General features: G+C 34.0%; 3 protein-coding genes across 6 annotated transcripts; 1 reads left to right on the top strand and 2 right to left on the bottom strand.

The window, feature by feature from the left end:
• Positions 1-88: 88 nt before the first annotated feature.
• On the bottom strand, positions 89-2,418 carry LOC103843401 (mRNA-decapping enzyme-like protein). The gene is made up of 8 exons (XM_009120130.3): positions 2,154-2,418; positions 2,042-2,082; positions 1,917-1,969; positions 1,326-1,470; positions 1,184-1,240; positions 928-1,042; positions 418-852; positions 89-347 (listed from the first exon to the last, which is right to left on the bottom strand). The coding sequence occupies exons 1-8, from the start codon at positions 2,313-2,315 to the stop codon at positions 291-293; spliced, it is 1,065 nt and encodes a 354-aa protein (XP_009118378.1). The 5' UTR covers positions 2,316-2,418; the 3' UTR covers positions 89-290.
• A 1,933-nt stretch (positions 2,419-4,351) lies between these two features.
• LOC103843403 (rho GTPase-activating protein 5) lies at positions 4,352-6,910 on the bottom strand. The gene is made up of 5 exons (XM_009120131.3): positions 5,909-6,910; positions 5,523-5,643; positions 5,330-5,449; positions 5,030-5,260; positions 4,352-4,877 (listed from the first exon to the last, which is right to left on the bottom strand). The coding sequence occupies exons 1-5, from the start codon at positions 6,031-6,033 to the stop codon at positions 4,632-4,634; spliced, it is 843 nt and encodes a 280-aa protein (XP_009118379.1). The 5' UTR covers positions 6,034-6,910; the 3' UTR covers positions 4,352-4,631.
• A 2,453-nt stretch (positions 6,911-9,363) lies between these two features.
• Positions 9,364-16,153, top strand: LOC103843404 (transcription factor TGA9-like). Of its 4 annotated transcripts, none has more exons than XM_033279954.1 (13): positions 9,365-9,778; positions 10,039-10,339; positions 10,809-10,903; positions 11,403-11,482; positions 11,865-12,083; positions 12,657-12,695; positions 12,862-12,921; positions 13,307-13,384; positions 13,465-13,513; positions 13,682-13,953; positions 14,476-14,697; positions 15,539-15,681; positions 15,751-16,153. In XM_033279954.1, exons 2-13 carry the CDS (start codon positions 10,203-10,205, stop codon positions 15,851-15,853), a joined length of 1,497 nt encoding a protein of 498 aa, XP_033135845.1. In that variant the 5' UTR covers positions 9,365-9,778; positions 10,039-10,202; the 3' UTR covers positions 15,854-16,153. The 4 variants fall into 4 exon arrangements, with proteins under 4 accessions (XP_033135848.1, XP_033135846.1, XP_033135845.1 ...); XM_009120132.3 differs by having other exon boundaries at positions 9,365-9,635; positions 10,129-10,339; XM_033279957.1 differs by having other exon boundaries at positions 9,364-10,339; positions 15,766-16,153.
• Positions 16,154-16,805: the final 652 nt, after the last annotated feature.

The raw sequence follows: 16,805 nt of genomic DNA on the forward strand, positions 1-16,805 counted from the left end.
TGACACAAAAATTTATCTGGTTCGGTTTTAAAAACATTGATGTCGACAAAAGTGTTTTTTGATTCTAAGTTTTGAAAAGCTAGGTGAATGGCTGACAGTAGAATAATAAAGGTGAAAAGGTATGTTCAAGAGTTAAAACAAGGGAGCAATGCAAAGTATCTTTTATAACTGCCTGTTCGAGGTTCTGACAAGACTTTTGTTCAAAAGGTATCAAAGAGAACTAAACTACGTTTTAACTACACATTCTACACCAAACCGCCACTGTTCCCACTGCCCAACCCTGCTCAGCTTCATTGTTGATGTGCATTTTGTAAAGCTCGGGTCACCATGTCGATGAATTCGTTCTCCTGTCAGAAGCAGCTCGTTAGGTCTGAGAATTAGCTCAAGTCAAATGGATGTTTTAGAAGAAGAACAAACCTGAACTAGCTTCAAAAGGGCTTCTTTGACTTTGTCTCTGTTAATAACCGGGACACTGTGTGAAGGAGCGAGTGATAGTGGTGGAGTTGGTGGTGGAAAAGGCTGGAGCATCGGAGTACCATGCTGGCGCTGATGGTGAGAGGCATCATTAAAGTTCTGAGGAGGCGCAGTGGGAATAGATGAACCAGGAATGAGGTGCGGTTGTGTCATGGTCCGTGGGGGCGCAAAGAACGAGGAAGGCGTCACCAGATCCGTGTGAACGTTGGAGTTGTTGCTGCTGATAAGATCAGGGTTGTTCTCAAAGTGAGACATAATAGGAGAGGATGATTGCAGAGGTGCAGGAGACGCAATGGTGGGTTGGTGAGGTTGTAGAGGAGTTGCTGATGATTGGTATGGTGGTCCACTTGCAGACCCGTTCCCAAGAGTCATCGCTGACTGCAGTCAAGCCAACAACATGATGATGAAGGTGATAGTGTGAGTGAGTGTGTATCAACAGCTTTAGAGACTTACGCTGAAGAAGTTGACAAAAGCAGGATCATTAGGCGCATCCCTTGCAGTTAAAGATGGTTCAAGAGGACCATCCATAGCTGCCATTGTAGGCACAGCTTCCAATTCCCCAAACTCGCTGCAGTTCATAGAAAAATTAAACTCAATTTAACATATAAGCAAATCTACCAGCTGAACATGTAGATTATCTTAGCTTCCACATCCTTAAAAAACAACTAGTGGTGCAGTTTCTAAGTCTAAAGATGAAGAAGATCTTTACCTTTTCGACGATGACGTGTTTGGCTTCTGGTTTGCCTTGGAATATGCGCTAATTAATCTGCCCATGCCAAGGAACCATCAGGCCAAGACACAACGAATATAGAAATAAACACAAGGAAGGCTAAGTATTATGTATGAAGTACCTGTCGAAAAGACGTGCAACCTCCTCACATTCACGTTCATTGTAGAACCAAATGCCATTTACTTCTTGAGATGCGTTACGGTAAAGTAAATATGGACCTTGGACTTCATACTCAAAATCTCCCAGTAGATCTTCCACCAGATTATCTGCCCACGCAAAGTTTAACAATACACTGATGATTACAAATACTAACTCCTTAATCACGATTCCTAGAGTTACCGGATAAGCAATATCAATGAATGTTGAAGAAATCGCAAAGTATTAATGTTTAGGCGGGCGTCTAGACCGATTTTAAATCGTTTCGTTCAGACTCGATTAGCGTAATAGCGCTGCTGCCTAGACCGATTTTAAGAACACTGATCTTTACCAATTTCACTAACGATCTAAACCTTCCCAAACCTTAACCCTTAGTTTTAGACAAACTAAAACACTGACAAAACGAAGGTCAATGTCACAGATCACTTCTAGTGATCGCAAATCATCACAAAGGGACCAATCCGAGTGGTAACCAAATCAATGAGAAGCAAGTAAAAGAACAAATTAAAGAAAAAGACATCAACAAAAACAGCAACTTGATGCTTCTCTGGCTGACCTGTGTTCCGACGATTCATTACAATAAACTGAAACCGAGGTTGTTGTTTATTTCTGAAACAACAAAATAAAGTTTTAGACACTAAACGCGAACATCACATGTAGCTGAAAACTTAAAGTACTCACCTTTTGACAACAAACAAAGACCCTTCAACATCCTTACGACTCTGATTAAAAACAAAACACAGAACAGTCACTAACAAAGCAAAACATAATACGATGAGTGATTGCAACTTACCCATTGACTAATCTCAATGTTGAATTCATAGAAGGTGACATGAGCTGCTGTGATAAGGATCTCCTCGATGAAAGGATCGATTCGCTGGAGAACAGTGAGATTGAGTAGCCTCGTACTGCTCTGATCCATGTTTGGTGGGATCAGCTTCCCGTTCTGAGACATCTTTCTTAAGTTCAGATCAGATGTGGTGAAAATCTCGCGATCCGATTTGAATTGACCTAAGAGTTAGAGAATCATTGTGATTTACGCAAGGTGAGATTTGGGGATTGGAGACGATAACGTAAACCAAGTTTGGGCTTGGGCCCTGTCGTTAAAGGCCCAAAGATATCTTTGGTATATTTTCCCATCATGAAGAAATATCCACTTGAGTTGATTTGAACTTGGGTAAGAAAACCATTTGTTGTTTTTAGACAATAGTTTAGAAAAAGGGAAATTAGGGCACATGCACATAACAAAAAAAAAATTAAGTGTATGTCCATAACAATAATTAAGCTAGAGTATTCTGTGTATTTTATGTAATATTACTTGTTTTACCCTTTGAACAATCTCAACCATTGATTTTTATTTTTTTTTTGATTTTTTTGATTTTCTTTTTTTCTTTGTCTTTTTTATTCTTTTTCCCCTCCAAATTTTATTGATGTATATCTTTTGAAGCAAATATAATTCAACCAAATTATTATGTTACTAAAGATATACATATTTTTTTACATATACCATAACTTAAAATTTTTAAAACAGATTTTTAAACAATATCGGACAAAAATTATACTATACTATTTATTACAATAAAATAGTACATCTAATTAAACGTATTTAAAACAATGTATTACTAATACTTATAGTAGTATATTATTCTATTTACGTAAATAATATAATTTTTTTTGAAGCTTCCTCCTCCTTTTCTACCTCCTTCCTTCTCCAGTTCTCTCTCCACCTCCTCCCTCCTCTTCTTCTTCTTCCTCCCTCCTCCTCTTCTTCTTCCTCTCTCCTGCCCTTGCTCTTACTTCTCATCCCTCCTTTTCCTTCCACCTCCTCCTCCTCTTCCTCTCCTCTTCTTCCCTTCCTTTGTTGCTCCTCCTCTTCAAATGCATGCTACTTTTATATATTTTTCTATACTATTTACTTAATATACATAGTACGGTATAATATGTTTATTATGTTAGATGTATGTGACACACGCTTGTAAGGAGAATAAAGTCAAAAATATGCCAAATTGTCCCATCAAATAGTGATTACTGTAGTATGGCTATATTCTTTAGTTTATGTTATCTTATGTATATACACCAAATTCTCCCTTAGAAAAATCTCAGCAAAAACAAACAAACAAACAATGTTTAATTCCTTTTAGGAATACTTTTGATATTCCAGCTTAATATTTAGTTTTGTGAATCTTAATTTTATTTTTTCACATTCACCTCACCACTCATATAATATGTTACATTGATTTGAAATCAATAAGCGAAGATGTTATAAAAAAACAAATTCAAATTTATTAAATACAAATGTTTGATTAAAATCTAACTATATATAACCTTTACACTAAAATATTTCAATATTTCTATCTACATTAACTATATTTGGATTTTGGTTTGATGAAATGAGATATTGTTCATGTACGGGTATGAAATATTATTCTATCTGAAGTCTGACATGATCTGGTTTCTGCAGTTGAGATTCTACTTGGGATATGTTACACTCTCTTCTTGGTTCTTTGGAACCATAAGTTTTCTTGGCTTCTTGGATGTTTACTCGCTATATTGACCTTTCTGTCAAAGTTAAATAACCGCCAAGAACTAAGAGCACCTTTATTCCAGAAACGTGGTTGGGTTTCTAATTTTTTAATTTTTATTTTCTCTTTTTTGATTTATAAAAAAGAAAAAAAAAATAAAAACTGAACCAATTGTGGGCTGCCACGCGTCGTGGGGCCCACAAAACAGTACAGCATACACCCAATATACGTTTCTTCTTCTGCAACAATTGAAGACGGTTTTGTCAAAAATTGTGGGCCTCCCCAACATAAGAGACGCTCAGCATACTGCGATGCAGATGCTCTAAGAGTACTCTTTTATTCGTCAAGTGGTTCATCTTTGTATTTGTTTAGATACCAAGGAAACTAAGATACGAACTGCATCTTTTTTTGGTTCGACACATGGATAACAATCGTAGGTTTGTTGCCGATGGACAGGCTAGGAACTTGGTTTGAGTTGGAATGAAAATGATCTTACTATAAGTAGAAAGGCATGTACATGTTGCTTATCATCCCATAGAATTAGTAGTCTTGTACCATATCATCATTCAACAACAAACTACATTACCTAGAAGTTACATACACGAATATATTTTAACAAGCAACCAAGACACAAAATATAATAAAGAACATCAGTTACACTTGTATATGGGGTTCGGTTTGCAAATGAGTGGCTATAGAACTCCCTTTGAATCAGAAGTACTAGAACCTTCAAACGCAATCTTCATGCATCATGCCTTGTGTTCATCAACAACCACTCTTATTATCTCTGGCGCTTCTCTCTCAATTATGTACACACCATCTTTTTCTTCCTCCTCCTCCTCTTCTTCCTTCTCACCTTCTTCGGCTTCATTGCTACATCTCTTATCAACATGAGAAGACGTGGCTCCCCTTTCTCCCAGGATTTTCTCTGTGAGGCTCTTCAGCAACTTCATCACTTGAACCGCATACATCAATGCAGTCAACGGGTCTGCCATCTACAAAAAAAAAGTCAAAACAGAGCCAATATATTTAACAATATGGAAACACTGCTTAAACCCCAAAAAACTCATTCCAAGATATTTCAAGAATAGGACTTATAACAGAGGCGTATCATTTATCAGAAATCATTTCAATAAAAAAAACTGACCTTAGACATGTTAGGGGCAAAGACTAAAGCAAGGTTACGAGAGTTCATCTTGTTAACATGCTCAAACTGAACTACATCAGCCATGAGATTGATTGCCCAATTGAGAAGAGAAGCTTCTGTCTGAGGCAAGAGCCTCACAACCTTGACAAACTCATCGTCTGACTCGCACTGCATCACTTGCCCCGCTGGTAGAGGATCCAGTACCCCTCTCGGTAGCTCTCTGAACCAAGCCTGAACACATAAACACACACATCATCATCTAATGAAGGATAAATAAGAGGAGTTTTTTGAAAAAGGGACCTTGATAAGTCCAGCTAGACAATGAACATCGATCCCATCAGGTATCAACCCTTTGTTTAGCTGCTCCCTTACGTACTCTTCCTCACTGTTCTCTCCTGTTATTCTGAATATTCCTTCCACCTGAGATGCATACAAATTTTCAACAGCTTCGAAATTAAAAAAAAACGGGACTGATTATATTTCATTCACTCACCTGCAAGCCTCCTTGATCATATAGCCTACTCTGTAATATCAAGAGTATCACAGGAACACAGTTCCCCCTCGAATCATATGATAACTGCATTGACTCTGTCGAAACCCCAAACACTGTTGCACTGCCACACAAATAACATGTAACCGGTTGGCTTATTCAGTATTTTATATTCCCTCCGTTACAAAATGATCCATAATTTAGAGAAAAAAATGTTTTAAAAAATACAATTATAAAATTCACTTTTAAAATTGTAGATTTCGAATAAATTATTTGTGCTTATTGAATTTTGATTGGTTATAAATTATGCAAAATATTTAATCATAAAATATTTATTTATATTCAAAATTTAATATCTCTACTAAGAAAGCTAGCTAAGTCATCTCAACCTTGCACTGGGAGCCTTTTTGGGGACATCAGGCTCGAACTCAGAAGGCAGGCCAAGGAAACCGTTGAAGCGATCAAAGGTCACGTGAGCCACGTGTTGGATATTGGTTGGACCACCAATCTCCATGGTTAGCCGCTCGGTTTCTTCCTTCTCGGCCGTCGAGAAACAACGAGACAGCTCCAGGACGACTCGACCACCGCCAAACCACCAATGCTGGGGCTTGCGGCGTCTTCTCAGTCTCTCTATCTCTCCTCACACGATCCAGTCTTCTTGCTATTTCATTGAGAAGAAAGAAAACAATAAGTTTCGGACAATGTGATGAACATAAAGAAAAGAGGTTTTGCGACTAAGGAATTTTGGTCGGCAACGAAGTTGGTTACACAAGAAAAATATTTAAGTTGGGAAGTTACATGTACGTTACAAAGAATGTTGCAGATATTGAGTGGTGATGAAGAAAAAGGTTAGGAGGAAGGTAGAACGTGGGAATCACTACGTTAAATTTGATTTCTAAGTCTATAACATCTGTCTCTCAATACTAATTAAAAACTAATAACAATTAGCGTGGGTTTTACTCTTCTAAATACTAAATATTAGAACATCTGTCTCTTTTTTTCTGTGTGATTGTGTATCAATAAAAACAAGTGAGGAATTTTTACCATAATAATTATCTCTCTAATTTTCTTTTTAAATTGACAATATAGTTTTATAACTCTCTATGAGGTCCAATTAAAAAAGATCAAAAAGAACGTTGCCAACATAATACTACCACCAACCTCATCATCACACTGTATTTTTACCGGTTTCTCTATCGATTTTGTAGCTCTGTTTTTCTAGCTTTGTACCATTGCAGCACTTAGAGCGAGTATTGGGCCTAAACCAAACCAACAAATAGTAACCAGAAAGTAGGCTATAACCCCTTGTTTATATTGTTTCAAGGCCTAAACACTAGTTTACTGGCATTAGATCAGAGTTGGGCCGAGCCAGATCAGGTTTAATTCCACTGTTTTGAGTAATTTATAGTCTCGTGTCACTTTGACACTTTTAAAAGTGATTACTAAAACAATAGAAATAGCTTTGTTAAATGTGATTGATTGACTTAGAAACAATTCTTAAATGATAATCTAGTTTTTCTATTATTTTACTGTCTGGGAAAGGAACTGTTGTCAATCACCAAATGTATACGCAAAGAATTCTAAGTTCCATTATCCAAATAAGATTGTGATATTGTGCTGAGTTTGATAATCTACTGTTTCATTGGACAAACCAATATTGAATTCATGTAAACTTAAACTGTGAAATATACATCTACAAAAAGAAAGAGCATTTAAAAAGCCGTCACTAAAGAAAAATCATTTAAAGACTCTCAACTTGAGGGATTCATAATGACATAAACTAAAGAAGAAAGCAATGACAAATTCAGATTTGCAAGCTCGTTGACTACATTAGCTAGATAAGAATCAAAGGAGACATCTAACAATTTCTAATAGAAGAAAGGAATCTGAAATGTGGCATTGAGATTTAGGTGATGACAGGGAGTGGATGTTGACCCACCAACAAAATTAAGGATAATACCAAACAAACCCAATTAAATAACACTTGATTGAGATGTTTATAATAATTGACATTTTCTTAACATTTATTTTACGATTAATATGCAAAAAGGCCGTTTATTTATCTTATTGGTCGTCTACATATTTGTCAAAATAATGTAATGGATATTTTGGCTGAACTGGTAGAACGGAAATAGTTTATTCTAGTTAACTATGGTAGGTTAACCGATTAGAGGAAGCTGTTCTAGTTCCATTGATATCCAATTTTGATAATTGAATGCAAGGCTACATATTAAGAAAGTGAGAATTACATTTTGAGAAAATATGTCATATATATATATATATATATATATATATATATTTTTTGTCACAGATATATATATATATATATATATATATATTATCAATCTCTACTATCAAAACAAGAAAGACTATGTACTGAAGACGAATTGTAGTCATATAATTCATACTATTGTTATCCCCTTCGGGATCCCAAAAGACATATTTTAGCAAAAAGAGCTAAATGATCTTTCGATAGAAACTCACTAAATTATGTTATTTTGAGTTTACAAAAAAAAAAAAATTTATGTTATTTTAATATGCATATAAACAAACATTCCTTGTCACACAATGTTACATTGTATTTATGTTCATGTGTACATGTTCCAAAGATATTTGCTATTACTAAATATAAGAACATTTTAACATTATAAGATCTCCCATTGTATGCATTCTAATCCAATATCAACATCATCGTCATCCGAATATATTAAACTAGATAATCTAGCTGGGGGAGTTGTATTTATTTAATCACTGGAAGCGGAGTATATATGTATACTAGACTGAAATTATATATCATATTCCAAAATATAAACTATGTTTTTTTACTAAGTTATGTATTATTTTTCATGCTATAATATTATGCGAGAATTTTCACGTAGCTACTTTGTAAAGACAAACTTCGCGGAACATGCTGCTAGGAAGATATAAGAAACTTTTGATTTTACAAATGTGCCCTACTTTTTATACATAGAAAACGTAGTTATGTATAACAGTATAAAGATGCATCTTAGTGAATATGAATAACATAGAAGATGATAGATTATAAAAATTGTGTAGTTGAATAAGCCCAAAAAGAGATTTGATGAAAATGAGCCAATAAGCACAAACAAGCGGTTACAAAGAGAAAGAGAGATTGTGGAGTAGGAAGTCAGTGATTCTAGTGGGTTCCTCCTCTTTTTCTGCTAGTTCTATTTTATTTTAGTTACTAAAATACAAATTCTCATTTAATTTTCTTCTCGATCCCTTTTATTCAACCTCGATATTTTTCTAAATAAACTACCTCGATATGTTCGGTCTATTTAATCTTGCATCCAATCTTCTTTTATCTTCTGCACTAGATAAAGCTCTTTTTTCTTTAACAAGGATAAAGCTCCTAGTTGATAAAAAAAAAGGATAAAGCTCATTTCCCCTAACAAGGTTAAAAGCTCTTATCACTCTTATATTATCTGTTTTCATCTATTTAAAGTTATATAATATAAAGTTCATCTGTATATATGGGTATGTATAGATCGAATTTCTAACCAAACATCGCAACTTACTAGCTTCGACTCTTGACAGCTATATAGTTGGTCAAGATTTTTTTTTTTCAAATTCGGTTGTACAAATTTTCAAACCCAAATATTATTCAGAAAAAGTAGCTACACACACAAAACAAATATATAGCCTGGAGTCAAAGTCTGTGAAGGACAAGATCTTCGAGTGATTTACCATGAAATATTATTGTCGATATTTCTTTAATCTTTTATAATATGTTTGGTTCTTTAAGTTTAGTAAGTACAAATTTGTGTTTACCAAAGTTTTATAAAAAGTGATTTCGTGGAACTAGATAGAAAAAAAGTAGTGAAAAGGAGAGACCGGTGAATCACAAAGGTTTTTTTCACATACAAGTAGAGAGAGACAGAAAGAGTAATAATACTACTATATAGACTATACAAATATTAATTAATTAATTACTAATTTGTATATATGTCTCTGAAAGAGAAAATATTGGACCCTCTTTGTTTTTCTGTTCAGCAAAAAAAAAGATTTTGAAGAGAAAGTTCGCATCCTACTTTCACTCTCCTCTTTCTTCTCAAACAGCCCCAAAGCAAATAGAAAAAAAAACTGCACAGAAAGGTAATAAATTAAACACAATATCTTAGTTTCATGTTCATCATCAACTTGCTTTTATTTTGGAGATTCCAATAATTTTTTCACTTCATGTTGATCAAGATTAACGCTTGCAATCTCTCTCAATTTTTTTTTATCTAACTCTCTCAGTTTGACCATCTCCAATGTATTTTGCTATTTTCACTTCTAAAATAGGGGAACTCTATAATAGAGGTGAGATATGCTCCAATGTATTCCCCTAAAATAGCAATCTCTAAAATATAGAGTAAAAAATAGAGGAATGCTATTTCTTCCTCTATAAATAGAGGAAAAAATAGAGATCTCTATTATAGAGGAAGAAATAGAAGTGGGTTGGAGCAATTTCACCTCTAAATGCTATTATAGAGGTGAAAATAGCAATGGGTTGGAGATGTTCTTAACTCAAAGTTTCTATTAGTGAATCTTATATCCTTTCGTTCTTTCTTTCATCCCTTTTTCAAGACCAACTAATGTTTTACAGACAAGAGAGAATTAAGAAGAAGACATAAGTAGAAGAGAAGATCAAGAAAGAGGAAGATATCATCAATCAGGGAGATGGATAACCATAGAGTAATCAGGGAGATGGATAACCATAGAGTAATCAGCGAAGCCACAAACCATAATGATAATCATCATCTTTCTTATTCACTTCTTCATGGCCTCAGCAACAATCCTCCACCTCCTGGATTCATGTAACAAAATCTTCCCTGACTCTTTTGTTTTCATATATCACAAAACTTTTATTTTCTTCTTCACACTAATATACAAAAAATTAACTCATCTTTTCTTAATAATATTCAATCTTATAATTAGCTCCAGACCTTTCTAAGGGTTTTATTTGACTACAGTGTAATTTATAAAATAATAAATGGTTAGCGTAGATCAAAATGGGTAAACGGAAAATATTGTATTATAACATCCGAATTAGTTTTTTTTTTTTGCTAAAACATCCGAAATAGGTTATAAGTGTAGTAATTGTAATTCTGGTGTACACATTTTATCATATACGATCGTCTAGGTAGGGTTGTATTAATTTATTTGTTCTTCCTGTTCTATTTAACCACAAAAATAATAATGTTAGTTCGTATAATTTTAGTTGTAACAACACATGAATATTCTTTTTGTAGTATTGATTAAATAATGAATTATTAAATGAAACAGTAACCAAGATGGATCCTCCTGCTTCGATTACGGAGAGCTAGAAGAAGCAATGGTTCTGCAAGGTGTTAACTCTAGTAGCCACGAAGCTAAGCCACGTAAGCCCTCTCTCAATCCCTGCATGACGTGAGCGTTCCTTAACAAACTCCGATGAAGTTTTCTAAGCTAAAATAAAAAAAAATGAATTTGGAAGAAAAATGACAAAGTTGCGAGTCTGAACAAGTCTTTAGATAGGTTTTGGTGTTTGGTAATAATACGGAGGCAAAAGAGAGCCTTGATATGGTGTGACTTGTTTATTCATTTGTTTTCTCGTTTTTCCTTTTTGAATAAAATAAAATAAAATTCATTTACCAACTCTCTAACCTCCGCCATATATGAAATACACACAATATGTCTTTCTATATACTACTAATTTATGCTGACAAGTATTCATAATTAGATTGGGTAAGTGTGTCATGTACTCATGTTAAGTATATATCCACGTGATAAATGATGTGATTTAATTTTAAACTAGGTTAGAGCAAACGCACACATGCACATAATTAAAATCATTTATTATCATGAGCATATGTAGATGTAATGATGGTAAATTTGCAGGTTTATTTGCAGGAGGAGGAGCTACGACTCTGGAGATGTTCCCTTCATGGCCAATCAGAACTCACAAAAGTCTTCCTACTGTACACTTTCTTCTTCTTTGACCCTTTCCTCTGGTTTTTTCTCCCTTTTCGGCATTTCAAAATAAAAATAAATACTTGTCATCTTTAAAAGTTTACATTTTACACTCTTCTAAATATCTTTCAGCTTTCTTCTTCTCTCTTACAGAATATCATTTTGGCCTGTTTTCCCTCAAAACTGAAAGCGATTATTTAAATTATTTACTTGTTCCTTTTCTGACTTTATAAACCAGAATCAATTTGAATAACACCCATTTGTCAATTTTTATACGCTTAAGGTTAAATCCTCCTTAGTATTAATCATCCCTTTTCTGACTTTTTATTATATCGAATTTACTATACGATCATAAGTACGTCCATGTTGAATTATGTACTGGTATTGCAGGAAAGTTCAAAGTCAGGAGGAGAGAGCAGCGATTCAGAATCGGCGAATTTTTCTGGCAAAGCAGAAAGTCAACTGCCGGAGTCTCCGATGAGTAGCAAACAGAATCATCATCTCATGCTTCAGCATCATCACAGCAACAACATGGCAAACTCAACCTCAGCATCTGGACTTCCCTCTACTTCTCGAACTCTAGCTCCTCCAAAAGCTTCTGAGGATAAGGTACTTATCAACATCAGTTTTTTTTAATTTCTGGAAAGAGATATATGCATGTGGAGTCATGTAACACGCATGCTTTTATGTAAATATGCATGCACATGCATTTTATATTTGTATATGTCCTATCAAATCTTAGAATAAAACCAAAACCATACACAGATCCCAAACTGGAAACGGATCAGAGGAGATTCAGATTTTTTTACCTCTCAATCCGTTGAAAAAGACAAATTGTTCTAAAAAACCCCAAAATGAAATAAAGCAGAATACTCCTCAGTATTATTTTCATTTAATTTTCCTTTATGTAGGATTAAACAATATCCTCTCTTTTCATTTTCTTTTTACATCTACTATCATGATAATAATGTAACTAGTTATATATAAATTTTACACATGTTTTCTAAATATTTCTTTTTTTAGCAACTTTTTCTAAATTATTTGATAAACTAATATATGCTCCTTTTTAGCTATATATAAATTTTTATTACATGACTCAATTTAACCTGCACAATTCATTTCTGTGTTTTATTTTTCCACTGAATTTGTTTCTATTTTCATCTTTGTTCTCTGACATTGCAGAGGAAGGCTACAACTTCAGGCAAACTTCTTGATGCTAAGGTACTTTAACGTTTATCATCATTATTTCATTGCATTTACTCGTCTCCCTCGAGGAGACATATATATACTTTTTAATGACATTTCATAAATCTTGGGTTCATATTTCCCCCCGAATTAGCTAGTTAGCCTCCTGTTTCAAAATGTGCTTAAAATTGGATTATTTCAGACATTGAGACGTTTGGCCCAAAATAGAGAAGCTGCTCGCAAAAGCCGTCTTAGGAAAAAGGTAACTATTATCATTACAATCCCTATCTTTTCACGTCAAATCATTATCATTAGTTTAACTATTTATAAATCCTATTTCCTAAAATATTTTCAAATAATATTGTTTTAATGTTAAAAAGTAGAGTATATGTTACACGTATTTACAATGCTATTACTATTACACTGGTAAATCGCACTGTTCTGTGAAATGTATTATATAGTAGCATTTATTTCCTATATCTACCATTTACCAGTGTTCTATCATTCAATTATGAACGTATATATAATTGCTATGCATGGAGGAAACTTTGATTTATCTAGAGATAAATTAATGATTAATATTTATAAATATAGGTCATATATTATGATAAACGTAAATAACATATGTATATGTGGTTTGCGAGCAGGCTTATGTGCAGCAGCTAGAATCAAGTAGGATAAAACTTTCCCAGTTAGAGCAAGAACTACAGCGAGCTCGTTCTCAGGTTGGGTCACTTAAAAATTAAACTATTTAGTCTTATAATCTTATTGTGCTGATTAATTTATATGACTTCTCTTGATATAGGGGATGTTTATGGGTGGCTGTGGTCCACCTGGACCTAACATCACTTCCGGTACCGAAACCTAAAACTCTATTTGCAGTATTATTTTGTTGAAATACTGGGTTGGACCCAACAACTATATATATATATATATATTATTAGTTACTTTTTTTTGAACATAATGTTATTAGTTACTTATTATTTTATTAACATAATGTTGAAATGTGCATACGTACGTAGGAGCTGCAATGTTTGACATGGAATATGGGAGATGGCTAGAGGACGAGAACCGGCATATGTCGGAGATTCGGACCGGTCTGCAGGCTCACTTATCTGACAATGATTTAAGGTTGATCGTTGACGGTTACATCGCTCACTTCGATGAGGTATTTAGATTGAAAGCAGTGGCCGCGAAAGCCGACGTTTTTCACCTCATCATCGGAACATGGATGTCCCCTGCCGAACGCTGTTTTATTTGGATGGCTGGTTTCCGTCCATCAGACTTTATCAAGGTTAGTCATCATTTCATAAAGCAAGACATGGTTGAGATTTAAGGGGCGATAAACATTTTTACGTTATTTTTAATAAAAGGTATTTTGATAATTTGAAAGTCATACGATCTATATGTATAATAATTTTTTAAATTTTGGAGATCGAATGTTTCGTCCTGATTTTGGCTCTGATCATGAAATGTATAGTTAGTATTGTTCTCCGTGTAAGTTAGCAGAACAAAAAACTGCTGGAAGATAGAAACGTGATAGTTAAATTTTAGGGCTTATTTGCTAAATAGCCAAAAAAAAAGGGAAATTAGATTTTTAGAGAGAGAGTAGAGAGAGATAGGAAGAGAAAGTAGGAGAGAGGGGGTGTTTTTAGTTAGGTATTGAATTTTGTTTTTTTTGTGGTTACTGGGTGCAATTTCCCTAAATTTTAACTAGAGAAAGTATATGTGTTCCAAAAAAAAAACTAGAGAAAGTATATATACTGATCATTAGTTATAAGTCAAACTAAAAGAGAAAGGGCCGGGGTTTTGTAAGATACTGGTGTCGCAAATGGATCTATTGACGGAGCAACAGCTGATGGGAATATATAGCCTACAACACTCATCGCAACAAGCAGAGGAGGCTCTCTCGCAAGGCCTCGAACAACTTCAGCAATCTCTCATCGATACCCTCGCTGCCTCTCAAGTCATCGATGGTATGCAACAGATGGCCGTCGCTCTCGGCAAGGTCTCTAACCTCGAGGGCTTTATCCGCCAGGTTCCATTTTCTAACCTTTTCTTTATTTTACTTTCATATGTGTCTATATTTGCACTCTAAATCATAACAATGTTTATTTGTTTTACGGAACATTTTAAAAAAAGTTAAAAGTGTAAGAAAATGTTTACGTTTTTGTACTGATGTTTAACTAAAGCCTTTTAATATATATAGAAAAAATAAATGTCTTATTAAACCAGAATTTGATCAAATGTTGCGTTCATGAATTGTCTATTTCTAGATTATGCTCAATTCCATTTTCTTGCCGCTATTTTTCTTCTCTCATATAATAATCTATGTTCTATGGTCTTAACTATAATTATTCTCCGAGAGCCAAATTTCTTTCACCGACTTGTTTTTATATACTAGTTAGCTGAAGCAAACAAAGAGAATATGTTAAAAGTATTCTCCCTTTCAAATTTTTTTTTGTTTTGAACAAAATAAAATACATATTGAATGTTTTTTTTGGTAAAAAACATATAAAATATTTTTCTTGTTTTCAGACACTAGGATCAAATGGAATTATATATTGTTTTCACTGGAAGTATCATAGAGTAACAAATGTACATATTTTCAATCTTGTCCTATATTAACAAATGCACACTATCCTAATGTGTGAAATAAGGACAAGGATGAAAAATAGTAAGTAATTGTTATTATATTATACTTGTATAAATAGATCGTTTTTTGGACCAAAAGTAATACGCATTTGCACGCCAAAGTAGTAGGTGTGCCATTATAATCTTCTTTATGATCCTATAAAAAGAATCAGCTATGTTTTTAAAAGGTTTAATTAAATAATCTGTAATTGATAACTGAGTTTCTATTGTTAATCTAAATGAAGGCTGATAACTTAAGGCAGCAAACCGTTCACCAGCTGAGGCGGATCTTGACCGTTCGTCAAGCTGCACGGTGTTTTCTAGTAATCGGGGAGTATTACGGACGGCTCAGAGCTCTTAGCTCTCTTTGGTTGTCACGACCACGAGAGTAAGACACATTTTTATATAATTCATTTTTACTTATATATTTATAAATTTGTAATGTAATTTTGGATAGAATTAATGTGAATAGGACGCTGATAAACGATGAAACATCTTGCCAAACGGCGACGGATCTGCAGATGGTTCATTTATCCCGCAACCAGTTCTCCAATTTCTGAATTGAAATTGAAATCTGTATGACTAAATGGTCGAGTTTCTTTGTGTTAATTTCACTGGTCGACCGCTCTAAATATTTTTATGTTGTACTTAACGTTTAGCAAAAAAAAAAAGTTGTACTTAGCGGGGTAAATCCAAACGTAAAAAGCACTTGATAAGACCCATACATGAGACTATCGGGCCTTAGATGGGCTAGACACTTCTTTGTGGCCCTATCATGTAAGCAAAAGCGGAGGAAGAAGATGAGAAAGGTGGATAATTAATTACCACTCTTTAAATTGATCATAGTCCAATGGTTTGTTATGAAAGAAGCTAAGTACAATCAATACTATTACAATGAAAGAAGCTAAATAGGCTTAAACGATAATATTACAATGAAAGCTCGATGTAGGCCTAATAACCATAAGAGAGACACAAAATACAAAATATAATTCTACAGTGCTCACATGTGAACCGTCTTATTTGAATGGTTGATTAGCGATTGAAATGCGGCTCACAAAAAGATAAACTCATACCACACTTGGACCATGTCGCATGCGTACATTTTCCCGTGAATGATAGACACATATATGATACATTGAATAAGCTTGTCGTTTCGAATTGATGATTACTGTTTTACTTATATTTTATTCCTTCAGGTATTGACTAAACTGACATTTTATGCGGTGAACATCGTCCTCCCTTTCTTCTTTTTCAATGTATTTTATACTAGAATCTTTTGCTTATAGGTCAAACTCCACTAGCTACCTCATTCTCTTCCAAATCTTTCAAACTTCTAAACCCTTCACCACCTTGAATCTTTCCAAATACTATTAGTAGGTCTTTTGATTGTTGTGCTTCGTCTTTATCATAGAAAAAGTGTTCGGAATGAATTGGGCGTTACGGTAGATTCAAATTTATAGTGCTTATAAGGAAATAAAAAAACATCTCGCTTTTATATGGAAATATATGTCG

This window comes from Brassica rapa, chromosome A09 (assembly GCF_000309985.2).
Source record: "Brassica rapa cultivar Chiifu-401-42 chromosome A09, CAAS_Brap_v3.01, whole genome shotgun sequence".
Lineage (NCBI taxonomy): Eukaryota > Viridiplantae > Streptophyta > Magnoliopsida > Brassicales > Brassicaceae > Brassica > Brassica rapa.

Coding starts and splice junctions, on each gene's coding strand:
- LOC103843401 (XM_009120130.3), bottom strand. CDS start 2,315: ATGTCTCAGAACGGGAAGCTGATCCCACCAAACATGGATCAGAGCAGT. Junction 1,043..1,183: donor AACACGTCATCGTCGAAAAG/GTAAAGATCTTC, acceptor TATGAACTGCAG/CGAGTTTGGGGAATTGGAAG. Junction 853..927: donor CTTTTGTCAACTTCTTCAGC/GTAAGTCTCTAA, acceptor GCTTGACTGCAG/TCAGCGATGACTCTTGGGAA.
- LOC103843403 (XM_009120131.3), bottom strand. CDS start 6,033: ATGGAGATTGGTGGTCCAACCAATATCCAACACGTGGCTCACGTGACC. Junction 5,644..5,908: donor AAAAAGGCTCCCAGTGCAAG/GTTGAGATGACT, acceptor TTTGTGTGGCAG/TGCAACAGTGTTTGGGGTTT. Junction 5,450..5,522: donor ATGATCAAGGAGGCTTGCAG/GTGAGTGAATGA, acceptor TATGCATCTCAG/GTGGAAGGAATATTCAGAAT.
- LOC103843404 (XM_033279954.1), top strand. CDS start 10,203: ATGGATAACCATAGAGTAATCAGGGAGATGGATAACCATAGAGTAATC. Junction 12,696..12,861: donor GCAAACTTCTTGATGCTAAG/GTACTTTAACGT, acceptor GGATTATTTCAG/ACATTGAGACGTTTGGCCCA. Junction 12,922..13,306: donor AAAGCCGTCTTAGGAAAAAG/GTAACTATTATC, acceptor GTTTGCGAGCAG/GCTTATGTGCAGCAGCTAGA.